The sequence below is a fragment of the Strix aluco genome, chromosome 3, assembly GCF_031877795.1.
Source record: "Strix aluco isolate bStrAlu1 chromosome 3, bStrAlu1.hap1, whole genome shotgun sequence".
Taxonomy (NCBI): Eukaryota; Metazoa; Chordata; class Aves; order Strigiformes; family Strigidae; genus Strix; species Strix aluco.
In genome coordinates, this window is record NC_133933.1 from 786,303 (window position 1) to 812,864 (window position 26,562).

The 26,562-nt window shown below is 41.9% G+C and overlaps 1 protein-coding gene across 2 annotated transcripts; it reads right to left on the reverse strand.

Moving 5' to 3' along the window:
* Positions 1 to 465: 465 nt before the first annotated feature.
* On the reverse strand, positions 466 to 26,562 carry PPP4R3B (protein phosphatase 4 regulatory subunit 3B). Of its 2 annotated transcripts, none has more exons than XM_074817104.1 (16): positions 26,081 to 26,562; positions 24,902 to 24,957; positions 17,611 to 17,709; positions 15,397 to 16,017; positions 11,963 to 12,040; positions 11,060 to 11,176; positions 9,871 to 9,987; positions 9,285 to 9,416; positions 8,160 to 8,262; positions 7,026 to 7,067; positions 6,216 to 6,374; positions 5,339 to 5,508; positions 4,065 to 4,204; positions 3,417 to 3,601; positions 2,772 to 2,896; positions 466 to 2,156 (listed from the first exon to the last, which is right to left on the reverse strand). In XM_074817104.1, exons 1-16 carry the CDS (start codon positions 26,220 to 26,222, stop codon positions 2,061 to 2,063), a joined length of 2,382 nt encoding a protein of 793 aa, XP_074673205.1. In that variant the 5' UTR covers positions 26,223 to 26,562; the 3' UTR covers positions 466 to 2,060. The 2 variants fall into 2 exon arrangements, with proteins under 2 accessions (XP_074673205.1, XP_074673204.1); XM_074817103.1 differs by having other exon boundaries at positions 2,772 to 2,974; positions 26,081 to 26,560.

Below are 26,562 nucleotides of genomic sequence, written 5' to 3' on the forward strand. Positions count from 1 at the left end.
GGCACGTCCCGCGTGAGCTGGAGTGGCGTGCGTGGCGCCGCAGGAGTGACTCAGCGTCACCGATGGCGGGAAAAGGCTCGTCGGGACGAAACCCAGGTGACGGTCAGCGGGAGAGCGAGCGCACGAGGGTGAGGCTGCAGCTGCCGCGGGTCCTCGGCGCGGGAGGCGACGGGGCGTGTCGTGGCAGAGGCGTGACAAGGAGGAGTCCCGCGGGCGGCGGCGGGGCCCTGCCGAGGGCAGCACCAGTGTCCCCAGGTCCACGCGCGCGAAGCCTCGTCCGGCGGCCGGCTTCCGCCTCGGGAACGACTCGCCCCTTCCCTTGGGGATTGCATCTAGTGGTATCCAGTTAACTTGTAAAACTGCAAGGATAGCTAATCTTTAAAAAAAAAAAAAAGCTTCTAAAATGGCCACATTTAAAATTCTGAGTTAACCTACCATGTACAACAAACCAAACAAAAGCAATAATTATGGAATTACAGGGTCACATTTTAATTCCTGAATTTTACAGTTCAGCATTAATATCACCACATGTATACAATGGTGTAAAACAAGTACAGTGGTATTTTTAATACAAAATAAACTTCTGTTTTATGGAAAAAACTATACTTCATATCTACACAGACAGCCCATCTTTTTCCAAACAATAGCTAAAATTAAAATTAACTACAAAAATCTCCAAAACAGAGAAACTGCTTCAGTTTAAACTATTCCAGGAGAAATGGACCCATAACACATATTACAAGAGTGATCTATGTGGTGGATTGCAGCTGGTTTCGTATTTTAACATCTCTTGACACATTAATTTCCTCTCACTTCATCATGATCTCAGATCACATATGGGCAAACTAACATTAAAATATTTACAGTTCACTTGCTGCTCTTGAAAATAACACCTGGACTGTTTGCCTCTACCAACTCGCCATCAACTCATCTATTTTTGTGGCGGTTTGCTTACCTACTACGTGGAATGTGCTTTTATTTTTTAAAAAAAAGCAGCTTTTGTATTATGCCCAGATTCAGGTGCTGCTTGTTGATTCTGCCTCGAACACCGGTGTTCTGTTAGTTCTAATTCCGCCTTGGTCCAAAGTGACTTTGGTGTTAAAATGCTGCTAAATTCATCGCTATGAAAAACCTGTTAGTGTTTCCTATCACCACCTCAATGACGCAATTTAACTTGCAAACAGGAAAAGGGCTGCTCCGAGGGGAGGCAGCTGCCTGAACAACACAGAGTGATTCAAAGCGGGGATTTCCACACCGTGCCCCGCGCAGCGCCGCCGGGACACAGCAGCTCCTGGAGAGGCGCTGTAGCTGCCCCTGCTCGGCCTACGTATTACTGGATGTCTAATCGAAAAAACAAGCCAAACCATCCGTTTTGAATCCAGCTTCCATTTTCTCCTCTTGAAAAATACAAATTAAACTCTTTTAAACAACTCAACATGCACTATAACTGCAGCCTCCCTCCCTCCATGAGAAATGCGATTTCATTGGTAAGAAATGGTCCCAAAAATCTGGATTGTTCTTATGCAAACAGAGTTAGTTTTCCCTTAAAATTTTTTTAAAAGAGGCATTGCTAAAAGAACACAACTGACAGCACCATTACAAAATTAAGATTACTGGGTTCAAAATTTAAGCTTGATTTTCTTTTTTTTCCTAGTTCTGTTAAACACTGGGGAAACCCTGCAATATTTTTAAAAAAAGTGTTTACCATACCTCTCCCTCCCCCTGCCCTCCCGACACCTGAGACTTTCCTTGCTGAGAAGCCATCATCCAGGTTCTGTGAATACTAACCCACTTTTTTTTTTTTAAATTTTTAATTTTTTTGACAGCCCAAATGGCAGACTCCTTATTTACTAGAAAGATATTAAGTTCCTTGGAAGCTTTGTGTTTACAGAACTAACCCTTTCTAGCTGATATACTGAGTTTCTTTTGCTACTCCTTGTATTATCTTATATACTCATGGGAGAAAGCTTTCTGAATCGGATCCTTTTTAGCTCTTAAAACAGTTGCAGCATTTGAAACCCCATAGTAAAAGTTTTTTTTTTCCAAAGTTTTGGTTTCATTTATGAACCCAGACGAGGTCTTTTCCGTGGAGATGTCTCCTCCTCTTCATCATCATCTTCATCATCAGGATAATCCACTAGGCCAACTAGACTTCCCTGCCAATTTATAAAAAAAAAAATAAAATCTCACATTGAAAAAAATACACAGGAATGTGCAATTTCAAGACATAACCCCCAGCCAACCTGTGCGGGACACAAGCCTGCAGCAGAAGGCTTCCTGGTGATGCCCTTTTCATTCAAAGACCCATTTTGTCTTGAGAATGTTTTTGAACCTCAAGGTTAAAAAAGTATAAGAACTTCCTTGCTCCTCTGGGTCTGGCCTCAGAGTTATTACTTGCTGTCCTTCATCTGCTCAAAAACACTTATTAGTTCCCCCACAGGAGGGGGCACTAACACAATTCAGAAAACCCATCTTGATGTATTTCACGCACAGAGCAGCAACCAGACAGTGAAAGCTGAGGAGCGGGAGCAGTTCAACGGGGCAGAAGATGCAAAATTAAAGTGTGCCCACCAGGTTACCAAGGCTCCAGTCCCACCCGACACTTCCTTTAGCCTTCCCCCAAACTAGTGAACATTTAACTCGGCCGGGCTTTGGATGATTTTCTAGGTAAGTAAGAAGCCCTGCCTGGATGCTAACGCCAAGCTTGCCGCGCTACCAGCGGCACAGCCTCGCGACGCTGCTCGGCTGCCCTTTTGTACGAGCTCTCCCACCTTCGCGGCCGTCACCGCCGTGGTCAGGGTTGTGTTCTTTGACGAGGAGCCGTTGGAGCTTGCTGGTGACGTCTGAGCTGCCACGGATTTACCGTTTGCACCGTTTGCACCATTGGCTGCGCTGGCTGAGTGGGAAAAAGTGAATTTGAATCCCCCAGCTGAAGTCCTTTTTGGAAGATTCTCTTTGTCTTCACTCTCCTTTGCTGAGGGACAAACATTTTCATACTTAAGTATCAGCTGTACACCACGGAGCACAACCCACATCACAGCATCATCACAGGGTAAAAGCTGCCTTTTTTTTCAAAGTTCAGTTTAAATCCACACCCAACGCACACCAGCACTCCCACGGAGACTGGCCCAGGCGCTGCGGGCAGGGGGACGTCGCTCGCTCAGCGCACACGAGTACACACAAAGTTTTCCTTTGAATGTCATTTAAACTAGGTGCACGCTCGGAGCAATTTAACTCATCACTTTAATCCTAAACTAGCTTGCAAAGACACGTTAGGAATTCATGACTTAATTACATAGAACACCCTGGCTCCTGCTTACGATACAGAGCACAGGCAACTGGTTTGTTTAGACGATACTCCACGTATCTGGCACCGAGCACTTCCAGGGCTGACAAGCTGAAAAGTGAGTAAATACCTTTTTTAGTTTCCATAAATTTTTCATAGCTATCTGGAAAATCATCCTCCTGTTTTGACTTCTCAACCGGAGGTACAACAGCTTCACCTTCTTCCTCCTCGTCTTCATTGAACCACATTTCTTCATCCTCCTCTAAGGCTCTTGCATCTCTGCGGAATCTATTGCTACGCAATATAGATGGAACACTGTAAGAGACACAGGACAAGGGTTCAAGTTTTGCCTGCAGACTCGGCCAGGATCAGCAACGGCTTCAGACGCTTTAGAGTGAATTCTGTGCGTTTGAGAAGGCAGTCCAGCTCCGTCCCCGCTCCCACCGCCAACGTAAGCTCCTCCAAAACCCCAGCTGACAACAGGGCACTCAACCCAAACCTTGCATGAACAAGAAGATTCTGCTCTTCGTAAGCAAAGAGCTTTCTGAATGTAACGTTTAATATACTGACAGATATGAACTGTACTACAGTAGGCCACAAGGAAAGTCAGATGGGGGTTGATTCTAATCGAAGAAGTTTTCATCAAGAATGAAAAGCCACCCCAACCCCAGCCTTCTGCTGCTTCTGCCCTCTGGGAAGCAAAAACCCAACCAGCAGCAGGAAGAGATTACAAAATGGCATTCAGTCAGAGTCTTGGAATACATCAACTGGGTCGTACCTGTTCAGTTTCTGGTTTTGTCGGTCTTTTTCTTGCTCATATTTTGTCTTCAGTCCCTTGAATGTCTGAACATATTCAATAGATTCAAGTGCATTATAAAAGTTTTCAACTATATGTGCAATAAGGGACTTAATATCTTCCTGCATAAGAAGAAAGCAGGGTTTCAGTCTCAAGCATGAACATGCAGAAGTTCAGAAAGCTTTACAGTTTAGTTTTAAAGGTAACTGATTCATTGTCCAGAGTCAAAACATTATTGTAAAGAACAAATGTGAACTAATCAGAACTTTTCTTAACAAAAAAGCTGAAATCTAGAATTAATTATTAAATTCTCCATATAAATGGACCATATGCTCAGTCCTGTCACAATTCTATGTGAGATAGTTTGACTAAACCATGGTACTGGCTATCTGGGATAAAGCCTTCTTGAGAAAAACAGGCCTTGAGCTGTGCCCTGCTCTCCCCGCAGCCCTCGGGAACTACAGGAGCACGGGGGATGAGGCACCTTTCGGTCAGCCACCCTCTAACAAGTCTCCCCCTATCAGGCACATCTTAACTTTCATCCCACGCTGGCAAGAGTCACCTGGAGACAGAATGCATTTTCTTCTTGTGGGAAAAGGCAGCAGCTACCACAGCCTATGACTAAAAACCACCCTTTTGTGTTCGCAGACCACAAGGATTCCCTGAGCAGACTCCCACACACCAAGGCACTCGCAGCGAGTAGCTCAGGAGCTGTTACAAGTCCTTGTGTCCTACTCTGGCAGTACCACCAGCCGGGTGCTCCTGCTTGTCCTGTCTGTCCCGTCCACAGACACCTTGTTCCCACAAACGCTGCCAGGGGAAAAGCTGCTGATTCAAAGCTGACACTGGCTAAGGAAGCATGTGTGTAGGATTGGAAATGGTGACAATCAGTCAAGTTTATAGCAAATTAGTCTCATTTAGACCCAATAATACTCAGATTTACTCAGATATAGCACATATCACTTAATTCCTCACTTTGAGCTTTGGTCTAGAAACAACACGTGCAACTGCTAAGAACATTTTCATCTGCAGGACCCTTTTACCCAGACTTGTATGGGATTGGGCCCTACACCTACTCTGCGATGGGACAGTCAAGTAAAACAGGCATGTAGCAGCCTGCCAACTCCTTTCTGGTTGGGTATTTATCTCTGTGATTTTAAGTTGTTAACACACTATTTCACGTTCAAGATTGGCATTTTGCATTTCTACCTGAGATGCCACATACGTGGCAACAAAGGATGAGCTGCTTAACTTACCACTCTGATGAATTCAAACAGCTCAATCACGGCAGAGTTGAGCAGATTGTACCTAGTTCCATTATCCAGCAGAGCATTTATAACTGGTTCAAACAGGTTTCCCTTGGTGATATAACGGTTATAAAATTCATCTTTTAGGCCAATTATCCTCCTCATAAAGCGAAGAGCACCTACATGAAGAAAGAAATTCAAGAATTTAATAACTACATGCCAGGGATCCCATCTGCTGCTCTTGGAAAGAGCTGAAAAAGCCCGATGTTACTGAGAGGAAGATGCACCCCCAAACCAAGAGCATTAAAAAGCACTTTCTGAAAGTTCAGAAGAAACATCTGCTGATGGGTAACCTTTTTTTCATTCTTTGACTTTCCTGGGTATTTGAATGGGATCGGGGTCCATTAATTTCTTTTTGAAATACAGCAGCAAGAAACTTCAGTGCAGGTGAAGTTACGTTATCAGCTCATTCCAGTGCTTTTCTGGGTTCACCTTCCAGAACTAGCCCCTAATTCTTCAAATGTCACGGTTCACAAACTTTGATTCACTCTCCACAAGGAGCAGTACGTTTTATGACGTTATTAAGATATGACAGTATTTCTGTTTAAATGAGGTAAGACAGCTGATCACAAACGATCCTTACTGTCATAAAGATTTTAAAGGATCACTGTGGGCTTCAAAAGATGCAGCAGTTCTCCTCCCACCAGAATCTGCACTGGCCTATGCAAACAGACATCTGCTGCCTTTTTTCAAAATTACTCAACAGCTATTCACTAATAAATAGGAAATTAACATGAATTTTGAATTAAATATACTCTTGTACTCGTCCACATTCTGTACAGTACATACAGAGCCTCAAAGGAAATCACAACAGCTCAATACTCACACAAGGCCAGAAACGTGTGTTTCGAATTCATCAAGACCAGTACTCTTCTTAACAAATCTTTGTTCATAATGTAATTCTTGATGTGATACGTGTGGTGTTCCACACAGAAAGTAAGCAGCTCCAAAATTAAGGCGAGTAGTTGTGCCGTTTGATAATTATCTACAAGAAAAGTTAATGCCTTAAGTTACACAAAAAAACCAAACAACTTTCACACACCGAATCATCACTAAGCTCAGCTGCCTTTACAGTTCCTGACAGGTCTTTAGTGGCACACTGGATTACTTTAGGAAGCGGGACGTTGGGTCAGAACAAAACAAGAAACACAAATTTGGCTTTTTTCTGAGTCACAAAAATCACCCTGAATTGACAGGATATCCTCCAGGATAGCGAGCTACTGGTTACAGCAATCCAGACTAGGTAGTTAAAAGAAGAAAGCAGCCAGACCTGTATACACGTGAACCTAATTAGCAATGTGTTTTCATAATGCTCAAGAAGGAAGCCTGCACAGATAAAAAACCAAACTGTAAGAGCTCAGCTATGTCTCTTCAGTACATATTCTGCTAACAATGATTTAAACTTTCAGTAGCAGGTGGCCTGGGGAAAAAAAGCAAAAGCCAGTAACTCAAAAGCAGATGAAAATGTTCTTTCAGCTTCCTGTTGTCTCTACTGAAGCAAAGCACCTACATCTATTTCAACAAAAAGTATTAAAAAAAATAAAGTACAGACATATCTAACTTTTTTTTTTTAAATAAAACCACCATACACAGCACAGAAGACAAGTTTCAAAACTCAAGGTCAATTAAAACTCACCAGGACAAATGGTATTACTCTTAGTGGACCCAACTACTGCATCTGATGAAAAGAAAATAAAAACACAAATCAGAAAAAGGTTTTCAAAGCACTGTAAACATTTAAAAGAGGCGATAAGCAACCAATTCTACCAGCTGTTTGAATTTTTCATCAAATCCAAAGTTTCTGTAAGCTACAGGGAAATAAACACAGAGCAACAATGCAGGCCAGACGAGATTTCTGTATTTGATTTACATTGCAAAGTTTCAAATTCAACTAAGTGAAAATATGTAATCTAATACTTAGGAATATTATTCCTACCTAGACTAAAAGAAAGTGCCTAATCTAATTTTTTCAAATAATACTATGAGTACTACAGATATTTTACATGTTTTATTTTTTGTATAAAAGGCACAAAACTTTTTTTTTTGACTTAACACTTAGCAAGAGAAGATGGTTAAGATGTAGGATATGTTTTTACCAAATACGTATTGGTTTGATTTAATCTCTTGGAAGGGCACTCAGAAAAAAGTCTGACCCCAGAGGCTATGATGATGTTAAATTTCTGTTTGTAAAGCACTAGAGGCAAACTACGGAGTGTTATTTGTGTGCACCAAACAGAATTCCAATTCTGTTACTGTCACCAGGAAAAATTAAAAAAGAAACAAGACAAAGGAGTTCCAAGTTGTATTTCTTTGAAGAGATTTCTTTTGGCATTTCTATACTACAGCCAAGTGACAAGTAGTCTTCAGAGGTAATGACCTGAGCACACTCAATGCCTTGGAATCATGTAACCACTGATGAATGTCACAGCATTTCTGTAGTTTTAGAAAAAAAGTACCTGTAAACTAAAGACACTCTCTGCTTTACAGCAAATATTCTTTAAAATTATACAAGTCAAACTAGTATATGATATACAGTACACATCAAGGAGACACCTGTTTTACAAAACACAGCATAAAGACATGTTATCATTCAAAGCTGCACGAAAGAGCTATTAAAACTTCTGCCCACAGAACCCCCCTCACTGTGGGAATTACAGTTTTCAGCAAGCGTATTTCCAGCTGCATCACAGGCTTATCACTGTTACCAGGATTGTAAGTCACTTGAAAACATCACAAGACTTAAAGGGGAAAAAAAAAAAATTAACATTACCTTTTTCACATTTATCTTCTGATGTATTAGCCAGAAGTGGTGCAGTAAGAACATGCATACAATGGTTGTAGAAGAAATTGAGAAATTCACTTTTTTCTGTTTTCTAAAACAAATATAGCTTTATTAAAAACTGGCATTTGTATATAACTTTTTAAATAAGCAAGAGTAGTAACATAAGTAACAGCCTACAAAGAATGCTATCAAGTCCTTCGGGTCTGCCTCTATCTTTCTGGTTGGGCCTGCAACATTGTCTTCACTCAAGAAACGATGTAGCTCTTTATGTTGGGAAAAGAACTGTGAGACATCAAACCAACCTAGCTGTCACCAAAAAAATCCACACCACGGATGCAAATATATACTGAAAATGCATCAGTGACTCCAAGCGCTCGAGCAAATTTGCTTAAACCATTCTTAAATGTAGTTCTTTTATCCACAGCAACCTGCAGACCTTTTCACACTGAGGCAAAAGTATCGTCTGGTCCATTTGACTACATTCTATATCCGTGTAGCAATATACCAGTGAGATTAGAATGTGTTTCCTTACATGGAGTATGCATTAGATTACAAATAAGTTGTGCTTTGGTTTGGATTCAGAATGTCAGCAGCTGAAAGAAAGGAATGACCCAAGTTTTAAGCTAATTTCCACAAACTTCCTATTCTTACTTTGACACCTGAGCACACGTGTACAATTTGGAATTCAAGAATATAAACAAAACCTTTAGTATGGCCCTAGTTCAGTGAAGTTGCATCTTTGCTGTGCCACTGGTATTAAAACAGTGATTTGGTTTCACACAGACTCTACTGGACTCTCTGCTTTCAGTATTTATCATCCAGCTGGCAGGAGCTATGACCAGACCGGTGCTATTTCACTGATGCACGGGACTGCTTGGTTTAATAAATACCTGCACAATGCCACACACACACACTGTTTATTATCAAACGTTAATGGAAATTTTAGCTTATTTTTTTAGCTTGTTTAAATTCAGAATCAGACCACACACAACACTCAAAAAAAAACCCCAAACTTTTTTTTATCCTCAAGACCACAAGAACAGTAATACAGAATATCAGGTTTTTATTTTTGCTGAGACAGTAAAGTGTCTTTACCCCTTTGTATTTTCTTACATTAGCTGTGGCCAACATATTCTCTGGATCTATCAGAGTACGCAAAAGCCCCATTAACTGAACAGCTCCCCCAAGTTCAGGATCAGTGTCGCAGATCATCTGCTCAATGACCACATTGATGAGGAGGATATCCTGCAAAAAAAACCACAAACAAACAAACCACAAAATCAGTAGACAGTTTCAACAGCAAAATGATTTCCCTAGTTTCTGTATTAGCTTTCCTTTTTTTTTTTTTTTTTTTTTTTTAAAAAAAGAAAAATTAAAGTGAAACACAACAACTGAGTTCAGACACTGGAGTTTTGTCAAGCACAACCCTCCCCACCTGTACTCACTGTTAGGCAGACCTACAATATTATTACTGTAACCACATGGAACACCAACACGCTCAGAAATTTTTTATCTTAAATCTACTTTTCTACTTTTTCCTATGTTTCCAGTATCTGCACTTTTGGGCTAAGTGTATCCCAAATTCTGGAGAGATTCGTTTTGCTGTTTTTTGGTTTGTTTTTTTTTTTTTTTTTGGTTTTTTTTCCCTTGCTTGCTCCAAAACCACTATATTAACAAACTCCAAAACACTTTTACTTACATCGTCACTCTGCTGGGCCTCTTGCATTACAAATTCTCGGACCATGGATGGACTAAATTCTACTAGATAAGAAAATATATCTGTAGCAGCAGATCTAACTTGCAGATCATCCATTCCCTAATAAAAAAAGAGATCAATTTATTTGAGTGAATCAAGTTTGCTAATCATTATCAAGCTGCAAAGAACAGGGAGTTAAAAGTTTCGAAAACATTTTATTACAAAAATTTCTATGAGACACACGGTAATACAGTTACAAAAAAACCCCCCACGTTCCAGCAAGAAACATTTATATCATGCTACTCGCTAGAATATTTAAGACACTAATATTCTGTACCTGGCATCCACAGTTTATTGATTTATTACAAAAGAACCAACTGTACAAATCAATTTGTACAGAAGTTACTGTACTCATTTATAGGCAACAAGAATTAATAATTTTCCTTAAGGTATGCGATTTTCTCTCATAAGCCTACAACTTCTAAGCCTAAAATATTAACGTGGCAGGAAGCTTTTGGACTGGTCTAGCCTTGGGAAAGAATAATAAGATTAGGGTTCATCTAATCACTGCACATCTATATGACTTTTATGTTTTTGTAACAGTCAACATCCTTTGGTAATTTCACAGGTTGTTACTCTAGAATATAAAAAACCTTGAATTTATAGTTTCTGAGGAACAGCACTGACGTATGAATTGCAATAATCAGGCAGCAATGCCTGCTTCAACCAAAGGAGCGAAAAAAATTATGTTTTCACATTGCTGATTAAGATTGATTAATCTGCTTTATACCCCTGAAAAGACAGGATTATGTGATATTTTGGATAGGAACAAGCTAACAGTTCAAGATTATCTAAAAATACTTCTTTGGCACTGTTCCAACAACAACAGAAAAAAACCAACCAAGCTGCCACATGAAAGAGTATCTTCCCATTTTTACACTACGTTGTCAGAAGGACTACACTTACCACTTACTTCTCCATCACGCAAAGTAAAAAAAATAAAATAGCAGCAATAAAGTCAGAAAACTGTGGACATCTTTTAGAATCTAAATGTTTCAATAAACTCAAACTTTCATCAGAGCAAAGCTGTCCAATCAAATTTACACAAAGGTCCTTAGCAGATCCCAAAAACCGATTAAATGGCTGTGGGTTTTTAAAATTTTATTAAAATCAGCTTTAAGTTTTCACTTACCATTACAATTTCAAGAGCTGGAAGAATTCCTAACTTTGCCAAAGTTTTGAAAAATGCATCTCTGTTCTGAGGTTGTAACGTCTGAGAAAATGCGCAGAATTCCTTGAAAAAGTTAACCTATTGTATAGGAAAAAAATAATTTGAGGTTTATTTGATTCAGAAAACTCTACGAAAGTAGGGAAGTGTTAAAATTTGTATCAGAGTTTGTGTACTGGTTGGTATGTGCCCTCGTAGAAAATGGTATTATTCTAGTCCTTTCTCCTCCAACCTTCAATAAGATCAGCAAAGGAAAGCAAAACCAACCAACCAAATCTAAGAGGTTGAAATTTACCTCAGCAAGAGACACAGTCACCTTGCAGCTATTTTATCATCCCTAGCCTATGAAGGATTTACACTCCTGTCTGGCATGCCTTTTGTCTGAAAGAACAAAGACGCCTCCCTTGCTGAAAGCAAGATTTTACCAAGGCAATTTAAGCTGATAAAAACACTCAAGGATAAACAGTGTTTGTAATATATATGAAGGGACTACTGGTAATCCTCAGTCACAGGACTTAAAAGATTTTTCTGAATGAGTCAAGTACAGGGAAAAAAAGCAGTGTTTATATAAGTGATACAGTATATTGAAGAGTACTTGGAAGAAAGCATACCTTTAAGTCTAGGACATCAGCTTTGTGCTAGTACTTTCTCAACAATAAAATAATTTTTTAGAGCAATAAATCAGAACTTACCTTGCAAAAAATATTTTTCTAGTGAGTACATACATGAAGACTAAGCTGCACTGGAAATGATTGTAGGGTTACAGAAATACCTCAATAACTGCAGAACTAGCAGAACAGTTTCAATACTTCTACTCCATCGCTGTAGTTTAAAGCATTCAAAGAAGCACCAAGACCACTGACTTACCAATTCACACCGTTTGTCATCATCTGTAGCTTCATCTGTTAATTGTGCAAAAACTTCAGACAAAAATTTCTCATCTTCCTGCGTAACACATAAGAAGAATATGACTTACACAATGCCTCTTGGAAGTTAAAACATTAATCTTTATTGGATCCCGCACTGTAGAAAGTCAAATTTAACTACGATGCTTAATTACAAACAAAAAAGTGTGCATTGGTAGATTTGGTAGATAAGGGGTCTTCTCCTTTTTTTCCTCCACACCTACGTTATTTTATCACAAAAAAGGGAAATTTGCCAAGAGCATGCATTCAGGAGGATCACTTCCAGTGTATTGTTTCAGTACTCATTCTGTGCAGCGGAAGCAGATCCAGGAGACCAGAACCATTCGTTAGGCTGAGCTCAGGTGACGGTCACCAAAACTGCCCTCGAAGGGACTAGTCTCTTTCTGCTCTGCCAGTGACCCCCTGGGGTTTGCAGCTCTGCCCTACCCCACATACTCATGGTATGATTTGCCACACACCCCCCTGAATCAAAATTACAGAAAAATGACAGTCTTTGGTCCAGGCTCCCTCCCTGCACCGCACACGTAACCTTCCAGACAGACAACCTCCACTAGGAATTGCCAATCGAGATACAACCGTCACCACGCTGCACCTATGCTGTTCACACTACACTGTTAACACCACACACACATATCAGTTACCCTATTTTGGATCTGCAGCGTTGCAAGTATTTTTTCAGTCCACCTATGCAAGGGTGACTAGATTAACATGTTACAAGTTTGCTGCAGCCACACCCCCGTTAACCCTGTTCTAAAAATAAGCTCCCCAGTTTGCAGGAAGTTTGGCTTTTCTAATCTGGAAAACTTTGAGTATTATTTGCTTTTCTTATTGCGATCCTCTACTACCAAGAAAGACTTTTTAAAGTATATATAGGACAACACTTCATGTTAATTCAGGTAACACCATTGCTTAATAGTCAAGAGGTACAAGAAAACCAGGGTGAACATCATCATCTCTCAACTGTTCAGGCGTTTCCCACCCACCCTCTCTGTACATTGATTTCTCTGCATTCCCTTCACATGGAAAATAAGTGTTGGCATTCTCCCAAATGTCTCTGTTACCTTTTAAATACAATGTAAATCTTAAAGCAAACAGTAACATTATGCTACAGCATTACAAAATGATGCATCACCGTACTGATTCAACTCCATAAATTTGGCTTATGCATTGAACGAACACGAATAGAAAAGCAGCATTCCAAGAAATAGATAGGAACATTACATTGTACAGTGTAGAGGGTGCTCACTTCTCTGTTCTTCTGTGTGCCGTTGCTAAAATCTGTGTGCTTTAGTAGGCTAACATACTACAGAATTTTTACAGTGACAGGAATGCCAGCCAAAGGCTCACAATTTTTTCCCCGAAAATTTTAAGATGTGGGGAAAGAAGTGCTTTACAAATGATACCTGGAATCAACATCAGAGGCCGCAACATACACAGACTTTAGTAGTTTATTCTAAGCTTTGCTGGCTTTAACAGCTTAATTAAGCCTGTTAAAAAAAAAAACAAAACCAAACACACCACACCAAAATCAACAACAGATAGGCTAGAAAATCCCCACTACGGAACACTTGGCAACAGAAAGATCTCCTGCTTGTCTACGGCTGCCGCAGTGTAGTCCTGATGTCCTAAAGCACAGGAGGGATCTAGGTTTGTTTCCCACGTGGCTGCCCTTCAGCGATAGCCACGCTGGCGTCTACTGCTTTGCGGCACGTAGAAAGGAGCTTTACTGGCCAGCAAACACAATCTGTTACTCCTATAAACTGCGTTCTCCTAGGGAGCTTTGCAGTGTATTTAGGGTAACAAGACTTCTAACGTGGTCACCAAACCCAAAGGAGCTTTGGAGTTCTTGTGCTGCAACAGAAAGCTGATTTACACCAGGGGACTGCGAAAACAGTCCTGAACCTGAGGTCCACACTATCTTGTAATTTTCCTCAGACGTGCTATCAGCAACATCTCTTCCACGTGTGCTTTCTTCTTAGTTTGTAATTCTCAAGGCAGCTCAGATGATGCAAGTATCAACATTATTTGTAAATCACCATGCATGTCTCAGTTACAGTCTTCAAAACAGACCTATGTGCCATAAACCCTCTCGATGGCAAAGACAGCAGTGGCAGAGTAGCTGCCTCCTGTCAGGGGATTTCAGAACTTTCCTCAAAGAGTACTAGAGGTAACAGGAAATCAGAGTCTTCTGTTACAGCACAATTACATATTCAGTACAGTAAAGCCTAAATAAAAAAACTTTACAGAGTTAAAAATCTCGTAACTGGAAACAAAACTGTGCCCTCAGGAGAACAATACTGAATTTATTTTTAGTTTGAGAAGTCAGAGATGCAAAAGAAGAAAAAGGCAAATCTTTATTTAACACAAAGTCATTAATTTTACAAATGGGATTTACTTTGTAGTGTCTTTCTGCTATTCAACCAGAAAGAAGCAGCCCAAAATCTGATTCATGCCATTCTCTGCAATTCTTTAGTTTTAATTTTTTTTCCAGTCCTCTATTGCACTCTTTAGATATCTTCCTTATGGTAATGTTATTTCTCCAGTGCCCCTCTCTTTCCACAACTTTAACTACCCTCCTGTTCTCCTCGATACATCTTCCTATTTTGCAGAGACTGTCCACACTCAGAACCGACAGGTTAGTGATGTTCTACTCTACACAAATGTGCCGGTTTTCTAAGGACAGATCAGAAACAAAATAAAACCACTTTGGTACCCACTGGTTTACACAACAAAATATGAACTGAAAATACCAAAAATGTCATGGAGTTCACACACAGTTCTTTACCAAGGCTCCTTCCATGGTCCAGCCTGGTTGTCACACCTGCTTCTGACTACAAAGTACACGGTAAGTTTTTTGACGGAGCAACATGTTGGTTATTTAGTAATTATTACTTTTGGTTATCAGTATGAAGAAAAAAAAAAACCAGCGAATTATTTATAATACAAGATGAACATTTGATATTAGTACCATAAAGGAATAGTAATGTAACAGGAATGGTTCTGAACATGCTCTTTGAGTCACAGATTCAGGATTTGTTATAAAGACATCACAAATGTCCCTGATAGATAATACAAAAAGTCGCTTGTTCTCTGAATACCTACACAAAACCAGCTCAAAATGTCTATGTTGCTTGTGAATCAAGAACCTTTAACTGTTTACAACCCACTAAAAGAAATTAATATACTCACCTGAAATCTACCATTTTTAAAATACAAAATAGAAGGTAACAGAAATGAGGGGAAGCATTCAAAACATTATGCAAATGAAAGTGTATATGATTAATTTATACAGTGTTAAAGAGCTGTAACCAATTTTGGAACTATAGCAAAGGTATCTATACATAATCCATCTGTACCAAATTAAAAAACACTTACCTGCAACATACTGACAATCTCAACTTTGTTGAAGAAAATAAAGGAAGTGAGGGTAGAAAGAAAATTCTCTTCAAAAACAGATGGTGTCGGCAAGATGATGTCCTGAATATACTGTACCCTGTAAGTCTGGTGGATTTTTTGCCTGAGTTCAGAGTCTGTTATAGGAATAACCTCCTTAAATTTTGCTGTTTTGGTCAAGAACTCCCTGTGCCGTTTTGGCTGAGCCAAAGAAGGATCATACTCAAGGCATCCAACAACATCCATAATACACTCATCAGAAAACATCACCTCAAACAGAGTTGCTTTGTTGAGGAACAAAATTCCTCTAATAATTTCATACAAATGATGTAAGCCTTCGGTGTTCTCTAAATTCTCGCAGACTTGGAAAAGCTGTAATAGTTTTTTAATATAGCCTTCATTCTCCAAGGCCAGCGCTAGCTTTTCTCTACGGATGGGTGAGGAGAGAACAGAGGTAACTAGGTCAGCAATCTCTTCAAGTTTGTTGAGTTCACAAGTAGGAAGGTCGATCAAAGGACTAGTTTCAGGCATTTCTTCTATGTGTTCCTCTTCTGACTCAATAAGGTCCTGTGTGACTTCCACTGAAGGATCCTTGCCTTGAACCTAAGACGAGAGCGTGCACGATTACTGTCTCATCCCAAAACGTACATAAACGTAATCAAGCCAATAACTGAAATAACATGTGCATAACCACTTTTATACTGTCGGTTGCCTGGAAAACGTCCAGCTGTGCAGAGGAGTAAGTTTGCTGCCTCTAAATTCTACATCACTACCATTATCCTCAAGAGTGCATTTGTTGAAAAATCAAATCAAACCAAACCAGACCCTAACAGCAGCTGTGCAGTCAAAAAGTCTGCAACACCTTGGAGACAAGCACAAAATAGAAAAAGAACAGAAGGGTGTAACAAAACCTTCTTTCAGTGTCTCGAACAGAAGGGTATGAAGCCTTAAACTCATAGTAAGAGCCCACGGCTATACCAACATTAAGTGAAACATAACAAAAAGACCAAGAACAAAGGCAGGAAAACATCACCAATACCAAAACTGAACAAGGAAAGAGGGAAACAATTGTGTCCCACTCTGTGCTTCCCTTCCACTTTATCTGCCCCTCTAACTCCTTGCTCCAGTCTCCTCATACACCCTACACTTTTTGTTGTCCCCACTGATCCAGCTCCAGAATTCATCACCTTCTGTTGTTAGCTCCCTCACAAAGGCATGTTACCCCAGAGCCTCGAAAGACAAAGCAGGGAGTTTTGGAGTCTGATGGAAGAGCCAAAGGCAAATGGTTTACATTGTCTGATCAGATGAAGACCTCCCTGTCAGAGCGGTCATCAGCCCAGTCCCAATTTAAAACGTGGACTATTTATTAGACCTATATACTTGCAGTTACTAGGATCAGTTCCTTTCAACAACGGTACTTCAGAACTGGTTGAGAAGACTTTATACCCCAAAACATGCTAAGATTAAAAAGGCATCTAAACTGCCTAGTTTGTTCAAAGGAAACTGCTACAAAATCAGAGTTCTGCTTTTCTTTAGTTAACAGCTTTATGTTGCATCATTTCAAAATCTGAGAAGGTTATGATAAATTCCAACACGAAAGCCCAGGTTTCTTCTGTTAAGTATGCATAGACACAACTCTATTGCCTTGTTACTTCCAGAGTTGAAAGTATAAAATCTAAACTGTTTCACAATAAAACAATGGGGATCAAAATATCCATAAAACACAGAGAGTCAATAAGACTTAGGTCTTGATAAAAAAATCACTGCCATTTTTGAGCTCATACAGCAATGCCACCTCTTTGTCTCTCACAGTGCAATATCTAGCTCCTTATGCATTAAACCACATTTTCATTTCCACCGCACTCCAACAAGCCAGCTGCCTAAGGCCGCCTGGGAGAAGGACAATTAAAACGTGGTACTCTGGCATTCCCCTTTGTAATAAAAACAAACCCCTGAAACATCTAGCACCTAAATTTCATCATTACACTGATTTTCCAAAAGCATGAAATTCAGTTATGAGAACGACGAGTGTTCTAAATGGTGGCAACTTAAGATGTTACACAGAAAAGCCACAGCAAAGAATGACAAATACATACTTACTTTACAAGTAGGTTTAAAAATTACAGCACAAATACATGAAGTTACAGAAGACACTCAAACATCTGGAAGCAACAGAATATTTAAAGTTAACTGTACCTGGCAGATTTTTTCCCAAATTTCATCACAGCCAGCTTTTTCTTGAAAACTCAGTGCTAAATCATAGTTTTCTGCTTCTGACCAAACAATCAGGGTGTCCTGTTTAAGACAAGAAGGAAAAAAAAAAAAAAAATTGTTTCTGAAACAGCTCTACGCTGCCTATTAAATCTGTATTCCGTTAAGTCATATGTCCACAGAAGAAATAATTTTAATTAAAGTTACACTTGTCGAGAAAGAACATAAGACACTAAAATATTAAATCACCTGTGCTGCCGTAAGGGACATCGCTTTTCTTTTTTGCTATTTTGTGATGACTACCTTACATATTATATATTCAAACATACTTTTTTTCATATCTGAAACACTTCTAATGGCATTTTTCTGCAACATACTTCTGAGCCAACAGTCTTGGAAAGGGAATGCACACATTGTAGGAGATTAAGAGCACCTGCAATGTAACAATTTCAGTCTAATATTTAATAAAATAGAAACAAAACCCCAACATGACAGCGTTTCCTCCTCAGAAAGGGTTTAATACAGCCTTAGCAATGTGAAAAATAATGCCTATATTAAAATAGTCTTTTCTGAATTAAAAGACATGCAGCCTGAATAATACAGAACTCCTTACTAAAGTTACAAACATCTTGCCAACAGATATTTTCACCTATGCAAATCTTTTTTTCTCTGTTACTACTGCCTCTACCAATTCCATTTGTGCACTTTCACAGCGTTATCTGGAAGATTCGCTGGAATTTCTGAATAGACTAAAAAGGGTTTTTTATGAGGTTTTATGAGGACACTTGCTGCTGTACTGTAAGGAATGTAAGCCTGTGCTTTGACAGTCAAATATGTAGTTCAGCATCCTAGAGGGAACTCATCTTCATGTTAAAATGTTCAAACTGAAGGCGCTCTGCTAACTTTGCAGTACATTTGATGAGCTACAGCAAAACGGTTCAACATTCCAAGTTTGTTGACTTCCTCAACTGTTACCACACCTTTTTTTTTTTTTTTTTAAAACACCACCAGCAAGCCCTTGCTTAATGGTCAACAAGGTAATTTACTTTCCACATTTACGAAGGTCAATATTCACTGCACAACCTAACAAGGCTTGTAAGTCTTGTCTTTATGCATCATTTTTATTGTAAGCAAAATATTCCAAGTGCTATCTTTAAGCTTAGCAACCAAACCCAAACAAGCATCTGACTAGCTTACAAATACCTGATACACCTTAGGAAACTTCAGAGGCAACAAGAAACAGATGCTGCCATTGCCCCCTGTACCAGTATGATTGAGTGGCAGGGTTTTTGGCAGCAGGGGAGGGGGCTACAGCAGTGGCTGCCTCTGAGAAGCTTCTCCAAGCTCCCCTGGCTCCAAGTCAGACCCACCTTTGCACCAGGACTGGGCCAGTGAGCTGTGTCTCTGTGATAACACAGTTAAGAAGGGGAACCTGGAGGAGTTGAGGGAGTTGTGAGGAGGAGTTGCGAGGAGAACATCTGTGCGAACACAGAGGTCAGGGGAAGAAAGGAGGAGAAGGGGGGTAGGTGAGCCGGGGCAGACACTCCCCTGTACCCTATGGTAAGACAGCAGCGCCACCCCCCTGCCACCCATGCAGGTCACCGAGGGAGCAGATGCTGATTTACGGCCTGTGGGGGGGCCCACGCCGGGACAGGTGACTGTGCCCCAAGAAGGCCGGGACCCCTTGGGAAGAAGCCCCCGCTGACGCAGTTCAGCGCTGGGAGGATTGCAACACGCGGGGGTGACCCACGTGCCCGTGGGAGGGTGAAAGAAGCAGCAGGACTGACTGCACCCCCCATTCCCTGCCCCTGTGCCGCGGGGGGGAAGGAGGTAGAGATAACAGAAGCAAAGCTGAGCCCAGGAAGAAGGGAGGGGTGGGGAAAGGTGATTTCAAGATGTGGTGATGCTTCTCACAGTCCTACTCATCTGTTAAGTGTTGTTGTTGTTAGTAACTGCATTAAATTGATGTTCTCTTTTTTCTTCCCCTAACGAGTCTGTCTTTTGCCTGTCACCATGATGGAGGAGTCATCCCTCACTGTCTTTATCTCAGTTCCTGAGCCTTTACTTTCTCCTTCCCAGCACTGGGGGGGAAGGAGGGAATGAGCAGCTGCATGGTGCTCAGTTACCCGTTGAGCTCAAACCACCAACTCTTTGCTTTATTTTCTCCTTCTCAGCACTTGTGGGGGGGAAAGGGGAGTGAATGGCTGCATGATACTCAGTTGCCCTCTGAGGTCAAATGACGACACCCCCTCACATCTTTACCCCCAAAATACTTCTTGGTTCCCTTTGTGCACCAAATGACAGGAAATGATGAAGCTGACTGATCACTAGCTGTAAGGTGTTCCCTGTGCTAAAAGGCCAATCCATGACATGGTATCATACAACTATCCGGTCACCCTCCTTCATGTATCTGCCAAGAACACAGGGACAAAATCAAAATTAACACCAAGTGATCATCACTACTCTTGAACCTACTGTCAGTCAGCATTCCTTAATCACTTTTCATCAAGATCAGGTTAGTTTAGGTGGTTTAAACAGACCTTTGTTAACGCAGTTATCTGGGCTTAAACAGGTCAGGGAGCACTCATAAGTATTTCCACTGGCAGATGTAAGGGGCCTAACGTTTGGGGGAGGACTGCTGACAGGCACCTGGCATGGGACAGTAGGTAAACTCTTCCATCAGCACAGCTATCTGAAAAACACACGTCTGTCTCGCAACACATACAACTTACCAGCTGCTACAACCATCACTCTGGAACATGAATGACAATCAGCACTGCTGATACAGCATTAATTCTTTGGTTCATTTTTACAGTAATCTTAATCTCTCAATATCCATATGCAGATCGTGTTTTGGGGGTTTGGCCTTTGCCTTCTTTTTTTCTTAAACAAAGTTTAGCGTATCATCTTTTTCTTACAGCAACATTGTTGACAAATGCCTACGGACAGATCAGCTTCTGTCTTCCAAAACATAATCACAGGCCACACTAAAAACAACAGCATTCGCACAAGCTTAATTTTTTTTTTTTTTTCCTTTCTCATTCTTACATATTCCTCTAAGTTTTCCTGTTCTGGTAAGAACTGAGCTCACTGCAGTATAGTTTTAATGCTGTCCATGAGAGTTGTTTATTTATACTGCGGTGTCCTATATTATTCTTGTACTTTTGTCCTACAGTCACAAATATTAATAGGTAGCCTCCCTGCTTTCGGGCTCCGATTCACGTGAGCAAATGGTACAGCTTCATATAGCTGACATGGTTTTTGCTTACAGCTGTCCACCCTCATCTCCGGCTCGGGGACAGCTGAATCTCTGTGTTTACAGTGTGCCATTTTAGAGTGAGCAGTTGAACGGGGCTTCAAGAAAAAAATAACTGCCAACTGCAAGCATTGAAAAGTCTTATCAGCTCCCTGATCTGGATCTCTTTTAGAGATTAATCAAAAAAAAGAAGAATTCTTAAGTACAATTTTATGGCTGTTCCAGAACTCAAAATCTGAAATGTTTATCTTGAAACGTCCTGTGAAATTACTGATGCCGACACTCCAAATCGATATTTGGAGCTTCCAGGTAAGCTGAGACTCGGAAGGAGAGACACATACATGAAGAAGTCCTATTCATAGCCCAGAGTGATTCAAGTAAGAGATGCAGTGAAGTAACTGAAATGACTGCATGCAGCCATAGAGACTGCACTCAAAAATTTTGTGGAATTCTTGAGTTACTGAATGGTACTCGTTACAATCTGTACTGCCCACACAAAGCAGAAGTTATGTAAGTTTCTCCAAAAATATTTCTGAAAGACGGATAGTTTCATCAGAAAGTAATTGTCCAATACCAATGTAAAATCTACTTATCTGACGTACACTTCCTGCATGACCTAATTCAACCCATGAAGACCCCAGGCAGGCACCCTCCAGGCCTAGGGAGGGACCACCACTCCCACCTGCCCAGCTGAGCACCCGCGATGCTGCTCTTTCGACGAGCAACAGCAACGTTCCTTAATTCGCTCAAACACAAAGACAAAAAAAAGAAGAGATTAATTCAGAACAACAATTTAAACTAGGGGAGTAGTTCAAACCCCTCTTTGGTGTCGGTACTGCTTTGCACAACGTCTGCCACTCCACCTCTCCTTGTTCCCGCACTGGCCCCTCAGCCCCCGCGATGCCAGCACAAGCGTGCTGAGCAGTGAACCAGACGGGTGAACACATGCTGATAAAAATCAATCCATCAAAAAGAGGTATTTCAACTGAATCGGCTCCTACATCTAACCTGTCACACAGTAACACGAATGAATACTCATGCTGGCATGAAAGAGGAGTGAAGAAGCCCCCTGGCAACTGCTCAGGCTGGCTTTAACAGCGCCCCTGCAAAGGTGTTAAATCCTGGCCTCAAGTAACTCCGATTTTGCCTCAAGCAAACTGCTCTGTTGTCACATGAGCGATGGCAACTCTGGGCAAAAGACAGTATTTGCACATGCTCTTCCTCTCAGATCTGAAAACAGATAGAGCGCACCTAAAGGAGTTAACATCAGAAGGCAGCGTTCACAAAAAGGACGGCTGCAGCAGTTTGAAGTCTTACAGCCAGGCAACCAAAAATTCCTGCCCTCGTAACTGAGCTGGAGAAACAAAGCACGCCAAGGGATCCATCTGATTTCTCACTGAAGACACGCTCTTCTGCCAGTTTTGCCAGGGAACAGTAACCTCAAGCAGAGGGTGGAACAACAAATGGGTGTGGTAACAACTTTTCAAACTGCTCCTGCTAGAGCCTCCAGAACACATGCGACCCTGCCCTTCGGCCAGCGCGGGGTGTCCAGCCGAGCTGTGTAATTCTCACAGCCTCTGCCCCAGAATCCCGGGGGCTCAACAGCTCTTCAGGCTCTCCTGTTCTTTGCATATGTGCAATTAAAGATTCTTTCATGTGCTGAGCAGCCTGGCATGTATGTCCAACCCAAGTCCTATTTCTCTTGAGAAAGAAGTCATGGTTGTAGTATGGCTAATACCTCGACAGAATCGAATTCTGTGCGAAAGCTGGTGACCACAAACAGGATTAGAGAAGGCGGGTAACAGGGCTGCTAGTCAACAGTTATAGCTCTACTTAGCACAAACTGTAGTATTGGGAATCATAGATTGATGCACAGCAACTAAAAAATCAGTTGGTTTTCTTTTTTCACAGAATGTTCTTATGTGAATCACAATTTAAGCAATAACTACCCTGTAAGGCCATTCATGTAATTTCTATGAAGTCAGGTGGGTAGGCAAGGCACGTTTCGCTCCCATCAAGCTGCACTACCTTGCAGCTTTCCCCAAACTCAAGACGATCAGCACTTTAACGAAAATCTGCAGTTGAACTCTGGCAAGTGAAAGAGCGCTCTCCTCCACGCTGCCACTGGCCTACAAGCATCTGCCCCGGGCAGATCAGTACAGTCCTCAGGCTACCTACAAAACAGACTTCAGCATTCATGCAGGGACACTGAGGAACAACCACCTCTCTCCATCTCTGGTTGACCAAAACATTCTGCCTCAATCTTTCCACCATCTTTAAAAATGATCTGTTCCTGAAACGCCCAGGTTTGAATACTACAATCTTTTGGCGAAGAGACCGACATCTCAAACTGAGACACATGTGGGAATGCTACCCGAAGGTCTGCTTTCTGCTACTCTGCTCAGAAGGAAGCACATAAAACTTGAAGTCAAAGTTCTGTCAACTAAAACCTGTATGATTTCAGAGGTTAGACAGACCTAGAACCTGTCTCTGGAAATCACCAATCATTATTCCTCTTCAGAAAAAAAGCCCCAAATCTGAACTTTTTCAAAAGAGTAAACAGTGAAGCAAACACTTTCAGCCATGAGGACACAAAAGCATTAGAATCAATAATAGAAGCCAACCAAAATAAACCTCAGCCCGAGTTTTTCAGAACTACAACCTACAAAGACTTCCACAAGAAAAATGACAACAAAAGCTACTTAAGTCACTTGAAACTTTGCTACCAAGGCTTTTAAATAATCAGTTGTAGAAGTTTCAGGAAACAGACTGCAAAAGGAAGCATTTTAAAATTTTACAGCAACATAATTTGCGTTCATATTTCATTGTGTATCAGATTCCTCTACTGAACAGGAAGCAGTTCAAGACTCTTGACTTTCACAACCCTGCAGAGTTCCATAAAGACCTTCATCAGCGTGGCCCGCCCCAGGAAAGCCTACGGCTGTCACCCACCTGACTAAAACCACCCATATCTATCAAGTGAAAAGTGGAAACCACAGAAAACAAGTCTTCTGAAAAGCCAGGCCCAAGACTCCGACTCGCTCCTAACCTCAAGTGAGCCAACCTGTGCTCAGGAGCTAACACAATCTCTTTCCTCAGATTCTCATCACATAACTTGTCAGCAAAACAAACAAAACCCTTAAAATTTTGTCTCTTCATGATTTAGGAAGAACAAAGTTACTGTTTTCTAGTGCTGAAACACTTCTGGATACCATAATGATGAAGCGCAGTATAAAACACTGAACAAAAGGAACAGAGAATCTACTGTAGAACAAAGGAACAGACAGAAAAAACCCACTAATAACCACAAGAACAATGTAGGCAAACACACCAAAAATTAATGCAGAGAAAGGCAAAAGCAATAAAAGCAGAAGAGATTTAATAAGCTAATTTTTTAGTGGATGGAACAAAAATGACCTATTAACATAGCTCCCAACGGTTTTATTTCTTTGTTTTGCAGATGGCTTACCCCTAGGAAAGGCAAGCGTGCTAGGAAGTGTCACCATGGCTAGTCACTTAGGATAGCAGAAGTTTTCAAGGCTTAAAACAAAAACTGAAAAACAACGATAAAAGAAGTCCCACAGAGACAAATTCCTTCATGTTATTTCCAGAAAAAGACCTCAAGAAGTAAATATGCTGTAACAGAGCTGGCCAAAGTTTTGCCTTCCTAATTCAGCAATTATTTTATATGGCCTGGGATGGGAGACTAAAGTTACACGTACATATTTCTAACTATTTTTCCTATAATGAGTTCAATATTTATACAAATTGCGTATATGCTCTTCAAAGCCTGAAGCCCAAGAGGGTTTTTTTAGGAGACCCACATTTTAATTTCTAGAACGTGAAGTATTATAGCACCTTCAGGCTTTTAAGCAAGTTATTCGCCTCTCTGTAAAACACCACCAACAATTGCACGTCCTGCCGCTTTCCTTCTTTTCTGAAAAATGCAATTACTTTGAGCATAAAACAATTCCTCAGCATGAATAGTTAGAAACAATAACGCCTAGCAGTAATACTTGCCTGCTGTTTTTGATATGCAGTATTTGGATTTATCTTCGATTCTAACAGTAGTGAACCTGAAAAAGGTATGAAGAGATATTTACTGAGTTTAACAAAAGAAACATATCCATGTATCTTACAAAAACTGCCCATGTGCCAGCCGCCATATGGTCAACTTAATCCGTATCTTACAGAAAGTCCAGGAGAACCATCTTCTTTCTACATAATTCCCTGAAATAAGCCAGGAAAGACAAAATGCAATATGGGTATTTCTGTTCAAATGTATTTTTCTCTTCTAATTTAGACCAAAATTCTCTGCAGCACTGTTTTTTTCTCCTGAAAGCTGGTGCGACAAGTAGCTTGTTCAAAGGCCATTTAGCAAACCTACACGAATTTGTACCAGGTAACGTGCTGCCCAGCATAAAAATGTTTTTGCCCACAGAAGCCACGTGGGCCATTTGCTTTTATTTCCTTCAACTGTCCTTCAGAAGTGAATCATCTAGATACTATAAACCCAGGGACTTTATCTTGTGTATGCAAGTAGTGTATGTATCCTGGCAACAGCTCCGGAGTAATTTATACCAGTCTTAGGTGGTTTATTTAGCACATTAGCACCTGTCGGCTGGCAAAGTGGGGAGCATGTACCCTCCCCCCTCCAGAAGAGACCCTTAAGGTGCCAGAAAACGTCAGGAACGCCACACAACTCGCACACAATCAGTGAATTTCTAGGGGAAACAAACAACTTTTTATAGTAGCAAGAAAGGGAGGAAAAGAGCACTTCGGAAGCGAACACAATCATTCTGAAAGCGAACAAGATGTCGTCACACACTTAACAACTTCATCTCTAATCAGCCAAAAAGAGATGCAGCCGGCAAGGGTAACTGGAGGGGGGAAAGTCTAAGGCCACGGTGGTAAACACGGCTGCGGCTTATCGGGGAAAGGAAACTTTGAGCGGAGCCGCAAGCTAAAGGAAAGCTGGAAGTAAGCACGATACTCTGGGGTCTGCCCTGCCAGCCGCGGGGAGGGAAGGGCCCGCAGCCCGGCCCGGCCCGGCGGGTGTCAGCCCCGGCCAGCGGGGCAGCGAGGGGCGCCGGGGCCGGGCGGGCTGGGCGGCCGGGCCGGCGCCGCGGGGAGCCCGGGGAGCAGGCGCGGGCCCGGTTGGCGGCCTAGGCCTCCGCGCAGCCCCGGCCACGCTCTCACCGTCCGACTCGGCGCGCACCAGCAGCGACATCCCCTTCAGCCGCTCCACGTAGGTGGAGGAGACGTGCCCGGTGCCCCTGTCGTCCCATTGCCGATCCTCGTTGAGGGTGTAGACCTTCACCCGCCGACGGGTGTCCGACATGGTGCAGCCCCGGCCTCGGGCCTCCGCGCCGGCCCCGGGCCCAGGCCCGGGCCCGCTCCTCCTCCGGGGGGGCGATGGAGCGAGGGCGGGGGTGGGGGGGAGGCAGCGGGGCCGCCGGGCCGCTCAGGGGCACCGCGGGGCCTTTAACGCGCCGCTTTTCATGGCTCCCCGACGGCGAGAGCGCGACGCCGCCGCCCCGGCTCGGGCCTCGCTGGCGCCGCTCCGCCGCCTCAGCAGCTACCGCAGCGCCGCCGCCATCTTGTAACCCGACTCTCGCCGCCTTTCTCTTCCTCCCCGCCCGGCCACGGGCTCCCCTCGCAGGGGCTACGGCGGCCGGCAG

What these genes read in the sequence shown, in the direction of transcription:
- PPP4R3B (XM_074817103.1), bottom strand. Translation starts at nt 26,222, where the DNA reads ATGTCGGACACCCGTCGGCGGGTGAAGGTCTACACCCTCAACGAGGAT. An exon ending in GGTGCGCGCCGAGTCGGACG is followed by an intron (nt 24,958 to 26,080) that starts GTGAGAGCGTGG and finishes TACCTTTTTCAG; the next exon opens with GTTCACTACTGTTAGAATCG. An exon ending in ATGACAAACGGTGTGAATTG is followed by an intron (nt 11,177 to 11,962) that starts GTAAGTCAGTGG and finishes CCTATACAATAG; the next exon opens with GTTAACTTTTTCAAGGAATT.